Here is a 19,719-nt window from a genome sequence, read left to right on the forward strand (position 1 = left end):
CAGAATGTAGGCGAGATGGATCCCAAACATCTGAAGTTATGGTGAGTACATAACTAAAAGTTTTCTTTGCAGTGGTGGAAACCAGCTGGAGAGTACTCCATTCATACCCAGCATATAGACTGGCAGCTCAGGTGTTACTTGAGAAGGGTGCATGTGTTTAAGAAGCCAGATCAGATGTTGGTACAAAGGTTCTTGTACCTGTCAAGCAGACAGTTGCTAAAAGGATTGGGAGGTGTCTTATTTTTTGCCAACAGTCAACCAGTAGCTAATTTGAAATCCTGTATTAACACCTTACTCCTCTCAAAGAGTGGCTATTTTCAGTGTTTGCTTTGCAGGAATTTGTGCAATGACCCTTTGGTCTTATTTGGTTGTAGTCTAGGAGCTTGACCTTTTTTGAGAAGTCTTTATTCCAGGTATCAGCCATCTGGGCTTTGGCCTTGAGTGTTTTCTAATTCCTTTCACTCTAGTGGCACCATTTGGAATCTGCTCATTCTCTGTCCTGTTAAGGAGAGTCCTCTTAATTAAGCATAACACATAACCCACTGATGTTATGTTGTCCTATCTTGCCTTCATTCTTATTGGATGGGTTCAGACCCGATCCTCGGCTCTGACTTGGCTAAAAGTCTAGCTCAAAGTCACTAACTTGGCTCATGGCAGGAAGGTATCCCATCATGCTGTGGTGTAATTCCTCAGATCTCATTTGTCACTTTACAAGTTCGGATGCTACTCTTCTTGGCTGTAGATAAGTTCTTTAAAAAGCTTCTATTTTTCCCTTTATTAACCTATTTTTAGCTTTAATAATTGCTTATTATCAGTAGTTAGTAGTTTTCTCTGTAGTCTAACTGTGCTGTGCTTTTGAGTGCTGTTTATCTTCCATTGTGTGCTTTTGGTGGCCATCATTAGTCAGAGGCCATTTTCCTTTATTCCCATTTTTTGGTAGTGGTGTAGTTTAGTGCTAAAGTAGAAGTTAGCTTTTAACTTATATTAGCTCGTTTTGGTTAGAGAGCTGTTTTCCTGTTGTGTATCCCTCTCGCTCGCAACTGTACTAGGTCCATTTAAGTTAGGCCTAGTGCCCATTTAATTTAGAGGGCAGAGCTGTTCTCCATGTTCCTATCTTGTAGACATGTTTATAGTGTTTAATAGTGTGATAACACTGTTCAGACTTAATTTTTTTGTGTGTGTTAGTTTTTATAAAGGTGTGTTGAGCTTTACCTGTAATTTTTTTTTTTTTTTTTTGTGCTAGTGCTGTTTCCTTCCTAAAATGTCTAAGGAAACTAGAGAAAAGGAACCCAAGCCTTCAGGGTTCAAAAAGTGTCAAAAATACTCTCAGAAGATGGCCATTACTGATGGGCATAACAATTGTGTCTATTGTTTAGGGGCCATTCACCTCCAGAAAATTTGTACTTTTTGTCATTCCTTTAGCTCCCGTGTTCTGCAGGAAGGAAAGAATAAGCTTATACTCGAAGGACTCTTGAAACTTTCTTTTGAGGAAGGCTCTACATAGCACTTCTTCTAGTAGATCCCCTTCGTTTAAGAGTGACAAGGCTTCAAAACGGCCATCTCCAGCTTCCTCAGCTCAGTTGGAGCCGCCGCTAAAATTGGCTAAAACCTCTGATGCATCAATCTGCTTGGCTCCACAGCCCTCTGAACCAAAGGAGATCATAGACTTGGACAAATCTAGTCCTTCGGCTCCAAGGCCTTCAGAGCCGAAAGAGACTGTTTTTCGGAGCCAGTCCACTGACTTGTTACCGGTGTCCTTTACCTTGAGATCTCCAATTTTGGAGATATTTCACTCAACAACCCTCTCCTCCAGGTCCACTAGGAGCTTATCGGATGATGACGTGGACAGGGTGGTGTGCAGACTTTTGAAGTCGCCGGTGCTGGCTAAATTGTTTTCGGCTCAGACCAGTCACTTCCAGAGCCATTTAAGACTATGACTATTACATTCACTATGATTCCTCCTCCTCCAAGGCAAGCTGGATCTTCGGAGCCAGAATGCCAGGTACTGCTTGCTGTAGATTCTTCGGTTCCGAGACCCCTTCTGGAGATTTCGGAACCGATCCCTGCTCTGACCCTCTTGGTGCTGTCGGGAGTATTTAGGGGCCGAAGCTCTCCAGTCAGCTCCGGGGGAGATGCTCGGACCTGAGTTTCTTCGGTTCCAAGTTTACCGTTTCGGCTTGGCTGACCTCGGCTCCCACCTCAGCCTCGGAGCTGATCTCCTTGGAGCCGGGATTTCCCAGGGGAATCTGCCTTCGAGTTGATGAGGAGTGTGCTGTCCCCTTCTACAGCTATACACAAGGATACTGGTATTCTTCCCCCCAAAGCACTGGCGTCTGTCTCAGCAACACCCTATCCACAGGACAGCAGAGATCCAGAGCCTCAGGGAGCCCCATTGGGCAAGCCTCACTCTTCCGAGACCTCCCCAGAATGCCCTTCTGAGGAGGCTCCTCGAAAGAGAACATGCAAGAGGAAGCATATTGACTCCCCTGATGAGTCCATCACCTCTGACACTGACCTTGAGGAGTCAGAAGGGTCCCCATGGTCGTCTTCTGAAGATATCTCCTTCGCAGATATCCTAGAGATCCTGAAACAGGCAGCTGGAAATTCATCAACCCTTCTGATGAGGAGTCGGTGTACCTGAAGGCTTTTGGATCTCAACCTTCAGCCTCCTGGGTGTCTCTGCCTTTCGATGAGCTACTGGACTTGGTTAGTCAAAAGGCGTGGGAGTTACCAGACACTATGGAACCAGTCCCTCGGAGGCCATATAAGTTCTTGTCAGCACCTGTGGATAAACAGTTTCTCATGAAAGGCATTCCTGTAGATGCTATGGTGGTGGCAACAGCCACCAAGAAGGAACTCTCTGAAACATCCTCTTCTGTCCATCCACCAGACAAGGACTCCCAGATGATGGACAGATATGGGAAGCATATTTTTTCGTCAGTGACCTTTACTCTTAGATTGCTGAACTATCTTTCGCACTTTATGAGTCTACAAAGAGATCTCCTGAAGGAGTTAGGAAATACACTCCAAGGTTCATTGGCTGCGGGGATGTCAGAAAAGGGCACTTCTCAGTTATATACCTTAAATTCCATTGTTAACTCCTCCATGAGACTAATAACTAATATCCTATGCAGCAGATGGAGCGAGCATGGCAGCGGGTTCCGGAGTTTCCCTGAGGAGGCACTCCTGGATGCGCTTGTGCAACTTTGTGGAGCCCTTCATGTCTACCTTTACCAATGCCCCTTTTGATAGTTCCTCATTTTTTAGACCTAAAGTCAAGGACACACTCACCAGATGCAAGCAGGAGGGGAAAAGTCTCTCTGCCATTGGAGTACATTTTTCCATTCCTTCAAGACCTTAGCCTAAAGGTCAGAAGAGTGGGAAAATGTGGTTCAAAAGATCCCAGGGAGTTTTTCAAGATGCATGAGGTGAATCCTTCCCCAGGGCAAAGGGGGAGGCAATAATGGTAGACGATGCCCTAGAGGCAGAGGGGGTCCACAAAATCAGGGTGACCGTGATTTCTTTCGTGGCCGGTCCTACCAGCGCTTCTAAAAGGAGACCCGTCTGCTCTACTCTGAAGACAGTCGAGGGGGGGGGTGTCATGTTTCTTTGTACCCAGAAGCCTAGCAAGATATCACAAGAGAGAAGTGGGTACAAAGTATAATATCCAGAGGCTATTCCATCCCCTGTTGCTGTCCTGCCCCACAGATCAGAACAATCCTGGAGGTTACACCCAGTCAAAGGGAACAAGCACCTGTAAAAATTCAAAAGTTGCTAGACAAAAGAGTTGTCCAAGAAGTCCACGCAGACCAAATAGGATTCAGAACTTACTCAAGATTCTTTTTAGTGCCAAAAAGAACAGGGGACTGGAGACCCATTCTGGATCTCAGCAAGCTAAACGAATCTGTGAAGAAGTCCAGTTCTGAATGGTGACAATTCAGTCGATTATTCTCTTTTTAGGGAAAGACAATTAGATTTTCTCAATATACCTCCAAGATGCGTACTACCACATAAAAATGGACAGAGCACCAAGGAGTCACTTAAGCTTCCGGCTGGGAGCCAGTCATTACTAGTTTCGAGCTCTGCCCTTTGGTCTCACTACAGGTCCCAGAGTGTTCACCAAATGCATGGCAGTAGTCACAGCTCACTTGAGATGTCTGGGATTCCAGGTGTTTCCGTATCTAGATGACTGTCTTCTTGCCATCACCAAGCATCTACTTCAACAGGCGAGGGGCACAACTCTTCAAACTTGTTCCCAGTTAGGGATTACAGTCAATTTACAAAAATCTGCCTTGTTGCCCTGTCAACATATTACATTCATAGGCGCTGATCTCGACACCGTCGCCATGATGGCACAACTTCCGCAGGACAGGATTTCTATACTCAGACAACAAATAGTCAACCTTTTACCTGGAAACAAAGTGAAGGAAAAGACAATTTTGAAACTCCTAGGGACTATGACTTCAACAATCACCTTAGTTCCTCTAGCCAGAATGCACCTGAGAATTCTTCAATGGCTTCTATTTGCTCAGTGGTCGTTAGAAGAATTTCCCCCATCTCACTTAGTCAGGATCACAGACAAATGCAAGATAGATCTCCTATGGTGGCTTCAGTGTGACCAGGTGACCATAGGACGACCCTTTGTCCCAAAACTACCTGTAGCTACAGTGACCACGGACGTCTCCCAGGTAGGTTGGGGCTGCATTATCTGGGAAGGATGGTACAAGGCTCATGGCAAGAACACGAGGCTCATTTGCACATCAATGTCCTAGAGATGAGAGCAGTGCTCCTGGTGTTGCAGGCACTCCAGGACAGACTTTCACTTGGTTGTCTGGTACATAAACAAACAAGGAGGAACCATATCATATCCCCTTTGTTGAGAGGAGCTGAGAGTATGGCAAAGGGCAATTTCTTCCCAACATTTTCTGATAGCAACGCACATCCCAGGGAAATCCAACATGACAGCGGACAAGCTCAGCAGGGCGATTTCAATGCCTCACAAGTGGTCTCTGAACCTAAGCATAGCAGAAGAGATCTTCCGAAAATGGGGCCAGCCTCGCTGCGATCTTTTTGACACTCCCAGAATGCCAAATGCAGCAGCTACTTTGCTCTAATCCCCCTTTGGGGGAGACACCAAGAGACGCACTTGTTCACAATTTGCCCTCGGGATTTCTTTATGCCTTTCCTCCCTTTCCCCTCATACCCAAAGTCATCCAGAAAGCAAAAGTTTTGGGAAGCAGGCTGATTCTCATTGCCTCATACTCAGATTTGGTTCCCTTTTCTCTGGCCTCACCTACAGGAGAAGCCTTGGGTTCTGGACCCAGTTCCAGACCTTCTGACTCATATGTCCAGAACTCTTCATCCTGCTCTCCAAACCCTCAATGTGACAGCATAGCTGCTCCACTTCCTAACTTAGTCAGGCTTCAAGACTTTACACCAGCAGTAAAACACATTTTGCTACTGTCTCACAAGGCTTCGACCAGAAAGGTATATGCTAGTAAATGAAAGAGGTTCTCCTACTGGGCACAAGAAAAAAACATTGACCCTTTCTCTGCCCCAATCAGTTCAGATTTGGAATTTCTTGCAGAACTTTTTCAGCAAGGCTCTGCGGCAGCTACAATTAGAGTCCAACTAGCTGCAATATCTAATTTCCACTTTGGTGAATATACTCCTAACCTGATGTCACACAAATTGTGTAAAGAGTTTCTAAAAGGCACTTGTTTATTGAGACCTCCCATTTAAGAACCTCTTCCTCCATGGGATTTGAATTTTGTTCTGACTCACGTAACTTTACCTCCTTTTGAGCCCTCATCATCTTGTGATCTCAAATTTATTTCTTGGAAAACTTTTCTCCTGGTAGCCATTACATCTGCAAGAAGAGTCTCAGAGTTGCAAGCTCTATCTATCAAGCCACCATACCTGATTTTCCATAGAGATGGAGTATCCCTATGTACTAACCCATCCTTTGTCCCAAAAGTTTGCTCCCAAACCAATCTAAATCCATCTATTGAGCTCCCGGTGTTTTTTCCCAATCATAGCAACAAGGCAGAGTACAAACTTCACCAATTAGATATGCATAGACAGCTTAGGTTTTATCTGCATAGAACAAAAGTTTTCAGAAAAACAGATCAATTGTTCATTTCCTTTTCTGGAGTAAAAAAGGGTATGCCAGTTTCAAAAATTACGCTTTCAAATTGGCTGTCAAATTGCATTACCTTTATATACTCTTCAAATGACGAGAATTTACCATTCAAAGTTAAGGGCCACTCGACCAGAGCAGTAGCAACATCCTCTGCTTACCTGGCCAGATTGTCAATGGACAGTATTTGCACTGCTGCTATGTGGGCAACTCCTCATACATTTATTACTCATTACATAGTGGATCTGGCCTCCAGGGAGAGGGTTTCCTTTGGTTCCACTGTGCTCAAAGGTGTTCTTCCGTGAGCCACCCGGGGAAAAGGTGCTAGGGACGCTGCCCCATCCAGTAAGAATGAAGGCGAGATAGGACAACATAACATAAAGAAGTTATGTACTTACCATAACGTTCCATGTTTGTTGTCCATCTCGCCATTCATTCTTACGACCCACCCACCTTCCCCCAGCCAAGGACTCCTAGAGGACCTAGAGGTGAGGTTTTTCTTCCTTACTAAAGAGCTCCTTTGTAGTTTTTTTCCTTGTTGTTTCTATAGCTGCTGTATCATTGGTAGTTTTCATAGATTATTTATAGTTGGCAGCAAACAAGATCTGGGGAATTACACCACTGCATGATGGGATACCTTCCTGCCATGAGCCAAGTTAGAGACTTCGAGCTAGTATATTTGGCCAAGTCAGAGACGAGGATCGGCTCTGAACCCATCCAGTAAGAATGAATGGCAAGATGGACAACAAACATGGAACGTTATGGTAAGTACATAGCTTCTTTATTTGTTAGAGGACATTCCTTGGGTGGCAAGAAATGCTGTCTCACCATCCCCTGCAGATGAGTGGTCCTTCAGTAAGGTACTACTATTGGAGTTATGTGTAAGTGAGGTAGGTATGTATTTTTGTTTCACTTGTTTTAATAATTTGATGCAAAACCTGCATTGTTTCTTGATTTGCAGGTGAGTACTCATTTGTGGCTAGAAGATGGCTTTGGTGAACATAATTATGTAGCCAGTGAAAGACATCAAAGAGTGCATCCCTATGTTTTGTTGGTATGTTTCTGCTGGTGTGCTTTGTCATTATTATGTTATCTTTAACTAATTCTATGTTGAAATTTATAACTGCCACACTGTCCCAGGTTGTGGCTGAAAATGGTCTGTGGACTAAACTACAAGTAAATACATAACTTTTAGTGCATAGACATCACTGTTGTGAAATGTATCTTTCAGACCTAACTTTTTCATCTGAGGTGTTCTTCTGTCAGATTACCTGAAATTGGGTAAACCGATTGCATGTGTTACAGATAAGGCATGTCTGCAAAATAACTAATTGACCATTTGGGCACAGGAGAATAATATGCTGATAAATATATCAAAAACTAAGCATATGAGATTTGGGAGACATAAAGTGAAAGGTGAATATTTAATACAGCACACAGTGATTGAAACTGTAGACTCATTTAAGGACCTAGGTATATGGGTAGATTCAGCTGTGAGTTTTTCTAATCATATCAACCAATTGGTTAATGATAGAACAATAGATTGTATAAAAAGATTTATAAAGTCTAGGAAGTCAAAAGTGAAGTCATTGTTTGTTAGATACATTAGATCCAAACTTGAGTATGGAATAACAATATGGAAACTTTATAAGAAAACAACCATGAGTAAACTGGAAAGAGTACAGCAGAAATATACCAAGGGCATCCATGGATGTGAAAATTTAAGTTATTATGAAAGACTAAAATATCTGAACTTGTACAGTGTTTCTTATAGATATCTAAGAGGAGATCTTATTCAAGTATATAGGGCATTTAGAGACAACTTCATCTAGGAATGTTTGATATCAAAAAGTACTAGAGAATCATCAGATAACCTACATAGAAAATTCTATAATAATGAGAAGTGCACTAATTGTTTCTCTGACAAAGTAGCTGATGCATGGAACAGACTATCAAATTACATTAAAGGAAGTACTAGTTTAGATGTTTTTAAGAACAGCCTGGACACTTATTATGGGAACAAGTGTTATAGGATATTGGCAAGTAGACAGGCATTTAATGCCTGTGCTTGAAATATTTGTATGTGTATATCTATGCACTGGCATTTTGCTGAGAAATTTTGATTGGTGAAAGAGTATGACCCAATCCAAAAATCATCAAGGAGAGACCCCTGCTAGATCAAATGATAGAGTAAGAATGTATTTTTTTGTTTTCTGTTTCCTGTGGGTCATTATATGAAACTGAAGATTGCACGTTACAGAAAATATCACAAAATACATTTTCATAATGACAGTAATGGTTTTAGAATAAGCAGTTGGAAACCATGATTGGTTTGAGAACTGAGAATGGCTGCGGAGTTAGTGTACATGTGAGTATGCAGTTATATTAAAAGTAAGTGAAAATAGTAGGCTTTGGACATCAAGGAACTGAGCAGCATAGGTGTTTAACAGAAAACTCTAAATAGGCCATATAAATTGTATGTTGTACTTTTGTAGATTTGCTGACTATAATCAGTTTTAGTTTAGCTTATTAATATGTATATGTTTGTCTGTTGTCTTTAAGTAGTAGTGCTGACAATGTTAAAATGATAGTGGGAATTGAAAAGTAAGATTTTTTTTTAAAGCTTGACCTTAGTATTGGCATTTATACTGACTTGTGCAACACTTGCTCTGCTCAACTGTTAAACTGTGTTGCAGCATCAGCGTCCCATGTCTGCCAGCGATGCAGATCCTGCCGCAGCAAAGGAGAAAGTGAGTGACAAGACGGTAGGAGGTGGCACCTTAGGCTTATCTATGGAAGAGGTAAGACTTAAAATGTGGTGATGATTGCTTTTTTTACTCACTTAAGAAAATAAAGCAAAGACTGATCTTTTGGCATATGGAAGATTGGAAAACAACTTGTATTACTAGATCATACACAGCTAAGACACAAATGTAGGCCATAAATCTTAATAACTTTCTTAAAAGAAACAGTAGTAAAGATTTTTGTTTTCAACTGTATTATTTCTGCTCAGTCTTAATATGCTTGTACAACATAGAAGACAGTGATTGCAAGAATGCTTTGAAAGTTGTTCTTTGCTGCATACTTAAGTCCGTCTTCTTACTTCGCTAGTGACTGTTAGATACAGCACACCCTTTTGATTGTAGGTAGATCTTCAAGACAGGGAAATTAGTAAGGTAGGTTGTAGACTAACATCCAGTTGACACTTTCTCCTGGCTCCTCTTCTCTGTTTCTTACTTACATTCCACTCAGGGTTGCCAGATTTCCGACTGGCCAGGTAGGGACTAAAAAAAAAAAAAAAAGGTCTTCCACGTCTTTAATGCAGAACATCAGAGTTCCGCATTAAACAGAAGTAGCTCTGTATTTATTTTTTATTTGATTGGCCCAGGCCAATCAAAAATAAATGAACACAGACCTACTTCTGTTTAATGTGAAACATCGCAGTTCTGCATTACACAGAAGTAGCTTTGTTTTGCGATGTTTTGATTGGCCCGTATACCGGTTTACGGGCCAATCAAAAATCGCTAAACACAGAGCTACTTCTGTTTAATGCGGAACTGCAATGTTCTGCATTAAACAGAAGTAGCTCTGTTTTGCGATGTTTTGATTGGCCCGTATACCGGCATACGGGCCAATCAAAACATCGCAAAACAAAGCTACTTCTGTTTAATGCGGAATTGCGATGTTCTGCATTAAACAGAAGTAGCTCTGTTTTGCGATGTTTTGATTGGCCCGTATATGGCAATCAAAATCGCTAAACACGGAGCTTCGTTTAATGCGGAACTTCCGCATTAAACACAAGAAGCTCCGTGTTTAGCGATTTTTGATTGGCCCATATGCCGGTATACGAGCCAATCAAAAAAAAAAAAACAAAGCGGAGGCTGCCTGGGATTTAAACCGGCAGGGATCAGGCTGCTGATCTCGGGACAGTCCCGCCCAAATAGGGACGTCTGGCAACTCTGATTTCACTCTTCCACAAAAAAATGGATCCGTTTTGTCTGCATAGCAGCATGTGCAGTGAAGTCTAGTGTATGATTTTGACCAGCTCTCACTTTTGGTGTATTTCATTCAGTACATAGTGGTTAATGTATAATTGTCTTTTTAAATTTCAACCAGATTAGAATCCACAGCAAGAATAGTTTCTCTGCCTTACACCAAGTGAGTGTTAGGATAGGCTCTGACTCTCTATCATCTTTTAATTGGAAAAATCAGGTAATGAATGTATGTCAGTATCATTTTTATGACTAGGAAAGGACTCCAAAGACATTGTATTCCATTTTTGTAAGCAGCCCATGACTCAGTCAGCAGTAATAGTATACAGTGCAGGTTTGCTTATGCGCATATACATAAGCATAATAAAGAGAAGCTTTAGGCCTGAGTATAGGGAGGGGATTTGAGTTTCAAAGGTTATATAGCTAGAAGAGTAAGACTGGAATGTATCTGTATGTGGTTATCCACACTCTAAAGTGGGGGGGACGACTAACTTTAATTATAGCAGAAGACTCAGTCTAGACCTTAATCTCAAAGAAAAGCCTCCCATTGTGTACAGGGTGTTATTGACAGATGTCTAATGGGGTGGTGACTTGCGGTATATAAGGCACATGTTCGTCATTGGATGACCATTGCAATAGCATAAGGTGTATGAGATGTATCGTACCAAGGACTGAATGTCCAACTAGCTTCCAAGGCTTTTGAGCAGCCTTTACCTCCACAACAGGCTGTTTGCCTCAGCCATAGGTGTGTGACTGTGTTGTGGCCGAAGCTGAGTTCAGACCACTCATCTTTTTCTTCAGACCCCTCTGGTGTAGTCCCCACAGTCACCATGCAACAGGGGTTAGACATATCTTCTGCAGCTGACTGTTATGCCCTTGGTGGGCAAGAGACACTATTGTTGGTCTTGGAGGAAGGGGCAGGGAAAGTAGCCCTGCATAGCCAGAATGTTGTGCCCATTCCTGGGAAAGTTGTTATTGGAATACTGGGTTTTTTTCTTCAGAAATTCCTGTCAAAAAGAGGCAGAAAACTAAAAATGTGTCTTCTTTTGTATCAGTTAATCTGGACAGGAGTAGTTTATTAGGCTTGGTTCAACGCCTAATGCAGGATCTGGACCCTTATTATAAAGCTGTTTCTGGTAAAAGAAAAAGGGATTCCTCTTTTTCTAAGGATATTCAAGAGATATTAACCTGTAGAGGATTGTGAAGGGAAAGATTCATTTTTTTCTCCTCAGGTTATAGTTATTGCTTCAGATTCTGAGGAGAGAGTGGTATTTGAGTCTCCCTGTGAATAATTTTGTTTCCCTGACACTATTTCTAGGACAAATCAATGTTTTCAGTGGGAAAATAGTGAGGCTTCTCAATCCCTCAGAAAATGTTATGATTTGTTGCAGCTGGAACTTTCAGAACTTCCCCTATAAGTCCAGTTTTGTGTGCTTTGGTGGATGTATTTATCACAGCCTGTAAGTTCACTGACAGTCAGTCTGCTGCCCCTAAAAAAGCAGGCAGATTATATAAAATTTATCAGTCTTTCAGATTTAATACAGTAATCTTAGTTTAGACCTTAAATAATCTAGCACCAGTACATAATAAAAGAGTGAACTCCAACCCTGCACCATGGCTAACAAAAGAAAAAAAACATCATGCTAAAAAGGGATAAAGCCTGGAAAAACTGGTATAAAATAGAACTCAAAATGCCTTCCAGTGATTTAGACATCTTAAAAACCTTGCAAAACTCCATGTCAAACAGGACAAGCAAACATTCCATACCAGCCTACAAGACAAACATCAAAACAACCTAAAACAATTTTGGTCATCACTAAATAAACTACTCTACGCTGGCGAGACCAGCACTCCCTCTCCAAAAATGGACATGACAGACTCTATCCCCACACAGTTTAATTCTTACTTTATACTTATTTTATTTTTTATTTTTATTTTACATTTATTTTACATTTGTTGACCGAGCTAGTCTAACTGGATACATGTCCATTTTCAGCAGAGGCCCGGGGAGATAAGCTCCACTTGAAAAGATTAATAAAACATAGACATAAACATAACATGGTAAACATATAAATGTATGAAGAAAAGTAATAGATTATTACATTTCAATCATTGAGTACAAAAATTGCTACAGAACATTATATAAATGTGCTAGTAGCTCTATTCCCAAGGAAGGAAGAAAAAAGAAACTAGGTCAGCAGTGATGATGATAGCAATGCCATTTTAGATTAGTCTGGGTTTGTACAGGGGCATAACCAGTGTGGTTTGAGGTAAAGTTTAAATTTTTGTTTAAATAGTGTTAAAGAGGACATAGATGTAAGTTCATTTGGAAGTTGGTTCCAGTATTTTCCAACAGCATTACAGAACAGGGAGTTACCAGAGATATTGTTAGATATAGTAGTAGATAATAGTAACTTCTTGGATGAGCATAGTTTTTTTAGGTTTTTATATGGGATGAAAAGGTTTGATAGTATTGGCATTTTAGTTGGTTGGAAGAAAGTTTTATGGGCAATGATAAGTTGGTTATAATGGATTTGTTTTTTTTAGCTCAAGCCAGCCTAGTAGTTTCAGATTATGACAGTGGTGGGTTCTGAAAGAGGAGGCTGTGGCAAATCTAGCTATGTTATTATAAGAGTTTGACAGTTTGTTGAGGTTGTTTTTAGTCAGATTTGTATATATGGATGAAGCATAGAGGAGTGTGGAGATTAAATGGGTAAGGGCAATAGAAGTTCTGGCTTGTGGAGTAAGGAATGGCTTTATCCTATACAGGGAGCCCAGTTTCCTGTTTACGTTTTTTATAGTATTGTTAATGTGAGTTTCATAGGTAAGGTTGTTGTCTATTGTTATACCTAGAAGTTTATTGGTTAGGTCTGTAGATATAATGGTTCCGTTATTGGATAGGACTGAGAAGTTTATTGGTCTGGACTTGCGGGTGGGTGTGAAGAGCAATAGTTTAGTCTTTTTGGGGTTTAGGAGGAGGCAACATTGTAAAAAAACAGTTTTCTACTGCAGTAAACATTCTCTGGGTTAAAGACTGTAGTTCAGATGAAGATTTAGCTGAGCAGATGATTGTAGAGTCATCTGCATATTGAATACAGGTAGCTTGAGTAATTGCTAGATGAAGGTCATTTATATAGATTGAGAATAGGAGGGGAACCTAGAATTGAGCCCTGAGGGACTCCTAGTGTAACGGGGAGATGTAAAGATAGGTTATTGTCCCAAAGCACAGCTTGTTGTCTGTTGTTAAGGTACGATTGGAACCACTGAATAACCAGTGAATCTAGGGAAAGAGATCTTAGTAAGTTTATAAGTAACTGATGGTTGACCATGTCAAAAGCTTTGGAAAGGTCAATAAAGAGTGCTGAGGAGAGGGTGTTGTTATTTTTGTTATGATTGATACTCTCAGAGAAGGATAGAAGAGCAGTGGTAGTACTATGAAATTGGCTGAAGCCATGTTGGCAATTTGCTAGCAGATTATTTTGCAGTAAGTGATCAAGTAGTTGTTTATGGATACATCTTTCCATTATTTTAGCTAAAGGAGACAGTAATGCTATTGGACGGTAGTTGGAATATTCATTAGAATTGCCACCTTTGTGTAGGGGGATGATGTGTGAGATTTTCCAGATGGTAGGAATATTTCCCTCTTGTAAGGTTCTATTTATAAGGATTGATATTGGGTAGGCCATAGCTTTGGCAGCTTTTTGGAGATATTCTGCTGGTAGGTTATTGGCTGATAGGGTTGATGGTTTAAGTTTTTGAAGAAGATTACAGATAAGGTGAGTTGGGACTGGTTGCCAGTGGAATATAGGGAGTGAATTTGTTACAGAATTTGGGTGACTAGAATTCTGAGTTGTTATTTGATTAGCCAGTGATTGGATGGCCTCTGTGAAGAAGGTATTGAAGGTGTTAGCTGTTTGTTTGAGATCTTTGGGGTTGGCTCCTGTTGGGGGTGGTGTGGTGGAATGACCAGGGTGAAGAAGTTTGTTAATACTGGCCCAGAACTTTTGTAGATTACTTTAGTTAGTTTGCTGGAGATGACAGTAAAACTTTTTTTTGTCCAAGATAATGGCGTTTTTTGTATAATTTCTCATTTGTTTAAATTTAAGTTGGTCTACGGGTTGCTTAGTAGATCTCCATAGAGCCCAGAGTTTGTTTCTAAGTAGGATTTTCTGCCTGGTTTCCTTAGTAAACCATGGGGCTGGCTTATACTTAGTTCTGATAGTACGCTTTGGTGCATGATAGTCTAGGATTGTTAAGAATTTTGAATTAAAGTAATTCACTGCCTCATCTATAGGGAGGTGTTTAATGGGTGTCCAATCACATGCTCTAAGTTCACTTTGGAAATAGTCAGGATTAAAGTTTTTATTGGTTCTGATTGTTCTAAGTGTGGTTGGGTTAGGAGTAGTTGTCTTATGCCTAATGATATAAGTGAGTGAGTGGTCACTTAAATCTGCAGGAAGGGTTCCAGCCTTATACATTTGCTGGTGATTGTTTATGAGTATCCACTGTAATATACTCTCTTTATTATTGGGTTTGTTAATTCTGGTTGGGAAGTTGATCGTTTGTGAAAATCCATGTAGGTTAATTTGTGAAGTTGGCTGATTTTGTGTGCAGGTTTTCCCAATCAATATTAAAGTCACCTAGAATTATAGTCTCTTGAGGGAAAGATGAAGATAATCCAGCAAGGGTGTCTTCAAGGATACAAGTATTATTACCAGGAGGTGGGTAGATGCAGATGATGATTATTGATTTACTAGTGTTAAGTTGAAGTTTGGTAGCAAGAATTTCAACATTATTGTGAGGTGTTGGATAACAGTCTAGTGTGGAGATTTCTAACCCTTTTTTAGAGAGTATGGCAACTCCACCTCCCTTTTTAATTTTGTGGTCTGCTGTTAGGATATTGTAACCAGGTGGTAAGATTTCATTATCAGTAGTTGAAGGTTTTAACCATGTTTCTGACAAACATAGTATGTCAAAAGAGTGGACATCCATGAGAGCATGAAGGTAGGCAACTTTGTTATTTAAGCTATGTATATTAAGGTAAGCTATAGAATTAGGAAGTGATTATTATAGTGAATTAGGAAACCTAGGTGGAATAAGATTTGAATCAATATTATCTCTCTTAGACACTAATACATCTGCCCCCGTCTCTCTACCCTGTCCAACCAAAACCACCTACAGCTCTACAATTTAAGTCCAGTTCGCACCTCATTCATAATGGAGTTGTTCCTTAAACTAGAAACTACCTCTGTAGCTGTAGATCAGCTACCATCAGACTACTTAAAAATGACTGCAGAAGTCATAACCTTCCCTGTTTCCATACTAATTAATAGGTCCATAGAAGAAAGCTAGCTGCGACAGATGAATCACCAAGGCTAACAGTGAGTATCTAATGGCTGAGAAAATGTAGCTGGAAAGCTTATCCACAAAAATGTCAAATATCCGTTTTAAAATAAATTTAATAACTTCTATTTAAAAGAAAGAAGAAAATAAAAGTCCCTTAATGCTCACAGACGATAAGTGCTTTCAAAATAATCTTCATCAGATCGTAATGAAAAAACGGGACATCCTTTGCTTTTATAAAAAGTTTTTACACTTAACCAGCCAATGCTAGCTTGTGCATTGTTAGTTATCCAATGAATCATCTGGTTTTCCCATCTTGTTTTAAGCATTCAAAACCAATAAGAATTTTGTATTATTGTCACACCCATAAGCTGTTTGTGGGTGTGTTTCTTAATTAATATGCAAATTAATTAAGACGAATGACCAATGAAATTCCATAATAGTCCATTTCGACCAACCATTGTCATGATTGTACTTGGTTGTTAGTATGATGCCTCCCTCTTTCGTTTGTATATACAATTTATGAATTTTAATGATTACTTTATTTCACAAGGTTTATATATAAAAATTTAGATTCAGAGCACATCCTTCTTTGTCCTACTTCACTTCAGTTCATTGAATGATTTGAATTATGAAAAATTACTTTTGTGATATATTCAATGGAAGATGTATGGAAGTCATATGTTATCTTTATTATTGAAAGTTTCAATGTGAGAGTGTTCGATCTCGCCATTTTTTTTTCTTACACATGGGTTCGGAGCCGATCCTCGGCTCCGTGTCGGCCGCTTGCAAGCTCTGCATCGAGAAGAAGCTCGAGATCAACCTAACTCCCACAATCCCCCTCTGCATTTACCTCAGATCTAGTTTGCCGCTGCAGCGTTCGCATCACTTTGATGAGCTCGAGCAACCTTAAGCTAAGATTTATATATTTTTTCTTGTATTTCTAAGAATTTCTTTTTGCTAAAAAGTTATTTGAGAGACTGTGTGTGTGTGTGTGTTATAGTTTCGAGGAATCCTCGGTTCCATAAAGTTATTTAAACTTTATTAGAGTTTTCCCTCGGGGCCTAACCCCACCCTTTACTGGATTGACTATTGGATTTGACTAGTTTACCGGAATTGACATTTCTTACTGGACTTGACTTGTTTCTTAAAATGTCTGAGAAAGCTAAATCTGGGTTTAAACGTTGCCAATGTGGGCAAAAAATGTCAGTGACTGACAATCATAGTTCCTGCGTCTACTGTCTTGGCCCTCTCCATCTGCAAGAAGACTGTTCAATTTGTCATTCTTTCAGTGGAAGGGTCATGACAGATAGGCGCAGGAAACTTATGGATAGGGGTCTTTTAAAACCTACTTTTCAGGAGGCTCTGGATGCTTCAGACCAGGCAATCAAATCCTCGAAGGAATCGAAGATGTCGGAGCCCAGGTCATCGGCTCCGAGCTCTTCAGTTAAGGTTCGATCACCGGTTCCACAGACTTCGGGACCGAGTGTTCAACTGTTGTCAGTTACCGAGCCTCGAGTCTTGGAACCGGTGACGGAGCTCCCTCCCCCGACATTCTTGAGGTCGGCTCCGTCTTCGATTCCTTCGACGCGCTCTTCCAGACCCCTCTCCGACACCGATGTAGACCGCGTGGTGCAGAAGTTAATGGAGAATACGGCCTTATCCAAACTCATCTCGGTCTCCTCTCAGTTGGTGTCGAGACTCGAAGGCCTTCCCTTATCTCCATCTGTTCCTCCTCCGAGACCTGTCCAGTCTTCGGAGCCGGAAGAGGCTGACCTGCTGATTGTGGAGCCCTCGGTGCCAGAACCGTCCTTCTCTGTCGGCTCCGTTCACCTCGACTCCGTCGGATCCGGTACCGGAGTCTCGGAGCCGAAGATCCATCCTTGGTTCCGGGACTGAGAGTCGGACCAATGTTTCAGTTCCGACGCTCCCTCTCGGGGCCTTGGCTCGGATCGACTCGGCTCCTTCCTCGGGGTCGATGCCTTCGGTGCCTGTCTCGGGGATTCTTCCCATTTCTTCGTAACCGGGAGATACCTCGACTCGGGACCCAGGGGCCTTCGACCTCATGAGGAAGGTGTTGTCTACCCAGACAACCACATCAGTAGAAACAGCTTCTCCTCCCCATAAAGGACCGTTATCCTCCTCTGCACCCACGGCTACATCTAAGCGTCGAGCACCTGTGTCTCAGCCACCCCTGGAGGGTGCCCCCTCTTCCACGGAGGCTTCTTCGGATGCTCCCCCCGAAGACGTCCCTAGGAAAAGATTGTGTAAGAGGAGACCCTTAGATTCTCCACAAGAATCATTGACATCAGACACTGACTTGGATGAGTCAGAAGGGTCCCCAAAGTCACCCTCAGAGGATGTCTCTTTTTCTGACATCCTAGAGATCCTAAAGCAGAGAGGTGATTGGCAATCCCTTCCCCCTTCTGAGGATGAGTCAGTCTTGCTGAAGGCATTCAGTGCTCGCCCTTCCTCCTCCTGGGTTACTCCGCCCTTCGATGAGTTGATGGAGCTGATTGCTCGAAGGGCGTGGGAGACGCCTGACACGGTGGAGCCAGTCCCTAGAAAGCCTAACAAGTATATTACTGCCCCTCAGGATAAGGCTTATCTAACAAAGGGAGTACCAGTGGACGCTATGGTGGTGGCAGCGGCCACGAAAAAGGAGATGTCGGAATCTTCCTCATCTGTCCATCCGCCTAACAAAGATTCTAGGACTATGGACAGGTACGGGAAGCGCATTTTTAGTTCAGCGGCTTTTTCTGTGCGATCCCTGAACTATTTGACCCACTTCACACGGCTACAGAGGGATCTAATCAAAGAGTTGGGAGATACCCTCCAGGGTACTACAGATGCTGCTGTTTCAGAGAAAGTTACAGCACATCTCAATACCCTTACATCCATTGTGAACTCGTCCATGAGGCTGATCTCATATGCAGCCAAAGGATCGAGTAGAGCAGCAGCTTCAGCGATTGCTCTTCATAGACAATCCTGGATGCGCTTATGCTCATTTGCGGAAGCCTTCAAGTCTTCCTTTACTAACGCCCCATTTGATGGTGCCACTCTCTTTGGCCCCAAAGTAAAGGAGACCCTTACCCGGTGTGAGCAGGAGGGAAAGACTCTGTCTGCTGTCGGAGTCCGTTTTTCCACCCCATCCAGACCGTACCCCAAAGGGCAACGTGGTGGAAAAATGTGGTTTTGAAAACCCCAAGGATCTTTCCCAAGCACACAGGGTGATGCCCCCTCTAGAGGCAGAGGAGGGGGCAGAGGTGGAAGACGCCGCCCTGGCGGCAGAGGGGGTCCGCAAAACCAAGGTGACAGGGATACACCCCCTGGGAAACCTTTCCAGCACTCCTGAGAGGAGGCCCGAATGTCCTGCTCTGGAGGCAGTCGGGGGTCGATTAGCTTTATACCCTCAGGCCTGGCAAAATCTTACATCAGACAACTGGGTAAAAAGCGTTGTTACCAGAGGCTACAGAATACCCTTCCTATTGCCCCCAATTCCAAACAGAAGACTCCCAGATGTACCGCCCCATCTGCGAGACCCTGCAGCTATAGAAATTTCAAAGTTGCCACAGAAAAGAGTCATCCAACCAGTCCCAGCGGACCAAAGAGGATTCGGAACTTACTCAAGGTTCTTTTTAGTTCCAAAGAAGACAGGGGACTGGAGGCCGATTCTGGACCTAAGCAACCTCAATACCTTCTTCAAGAAAGAAAAGTTCCGAATGGTCACGCTTCAATCGATCCTTCCATTTTTACAGAAGGACGACTGGATGTCTGACCTCAGCCCCCAGGGTCTTCACCAAATGCATGGCAGTGGTGGCGTCTCACCTGAGATGCCTGGGATTCCAGGTGTTTCCGTATCTGGACGACTGGCTCCTTTCTGCCACCACCCAGCGTCAACTCATTCAGGCCAGGGATTACACAATACAGCTTTGTGTTCATCTCGGAATTTCCGTAAATTTCGAAAAATCTTCACTACAGCCATCACAGCATATCTCATTCGTAGGAGCAGAATTGGATACGCATCATTTAATTCTAAGACTTCCTCCAGAAAGCATAGCCTCACTACAAAGTCACATTTCTCTCCTTCTGTCATCCAGAAAGTCCCCAGCAAAACTGGTTCTGAAGGTTTTGGGTCTCATGGCAGCTTCTCTCATTGCGATACCATTGGGAAGACTGCACATGAGAGTTCTACAATGGTTACTGTTTGCACAATGGTCGTTCCAACAGCTACCTCTGACACAC

General features: G+C 42.1%; 1 protein-coding gene across 1 annotated transcript in view; it reads left to right on the forward strand.

The window, feature by feature from the left end:
* Nucleotides 1–19,719, forward strand: part of TTLL5 (tubulin tyrosine ligase like 5) — a gene marked incomplete in the record, with an annotated part of 5,893,562 nt that overhangs the window by 2,604,573 nt on the left and 3,269,270 nt on the right. Inside the window, 1 exon segment of the mRNA XM_044073865.1 lies at nucleotides 8,836–8,940. Coding sequence (XP_043929800.1) covers nucleotides 8,836–8,940 — 105 coding nt within the window.

This window comes from Protopterus annectens, chromosome 6.part0, assembly GCF_019279795.1.
Source record: "Protopterus annectens isolate FY-2018-M chromosome 6.part0, PAN1.0, whole genome shotgun sequence".
Taxonomy (NCBI): Eukaryota; Metazoa; Chordata; order Ceratodontiformes; family Protopteridae; genus Protopterus; species Protopterus annectens.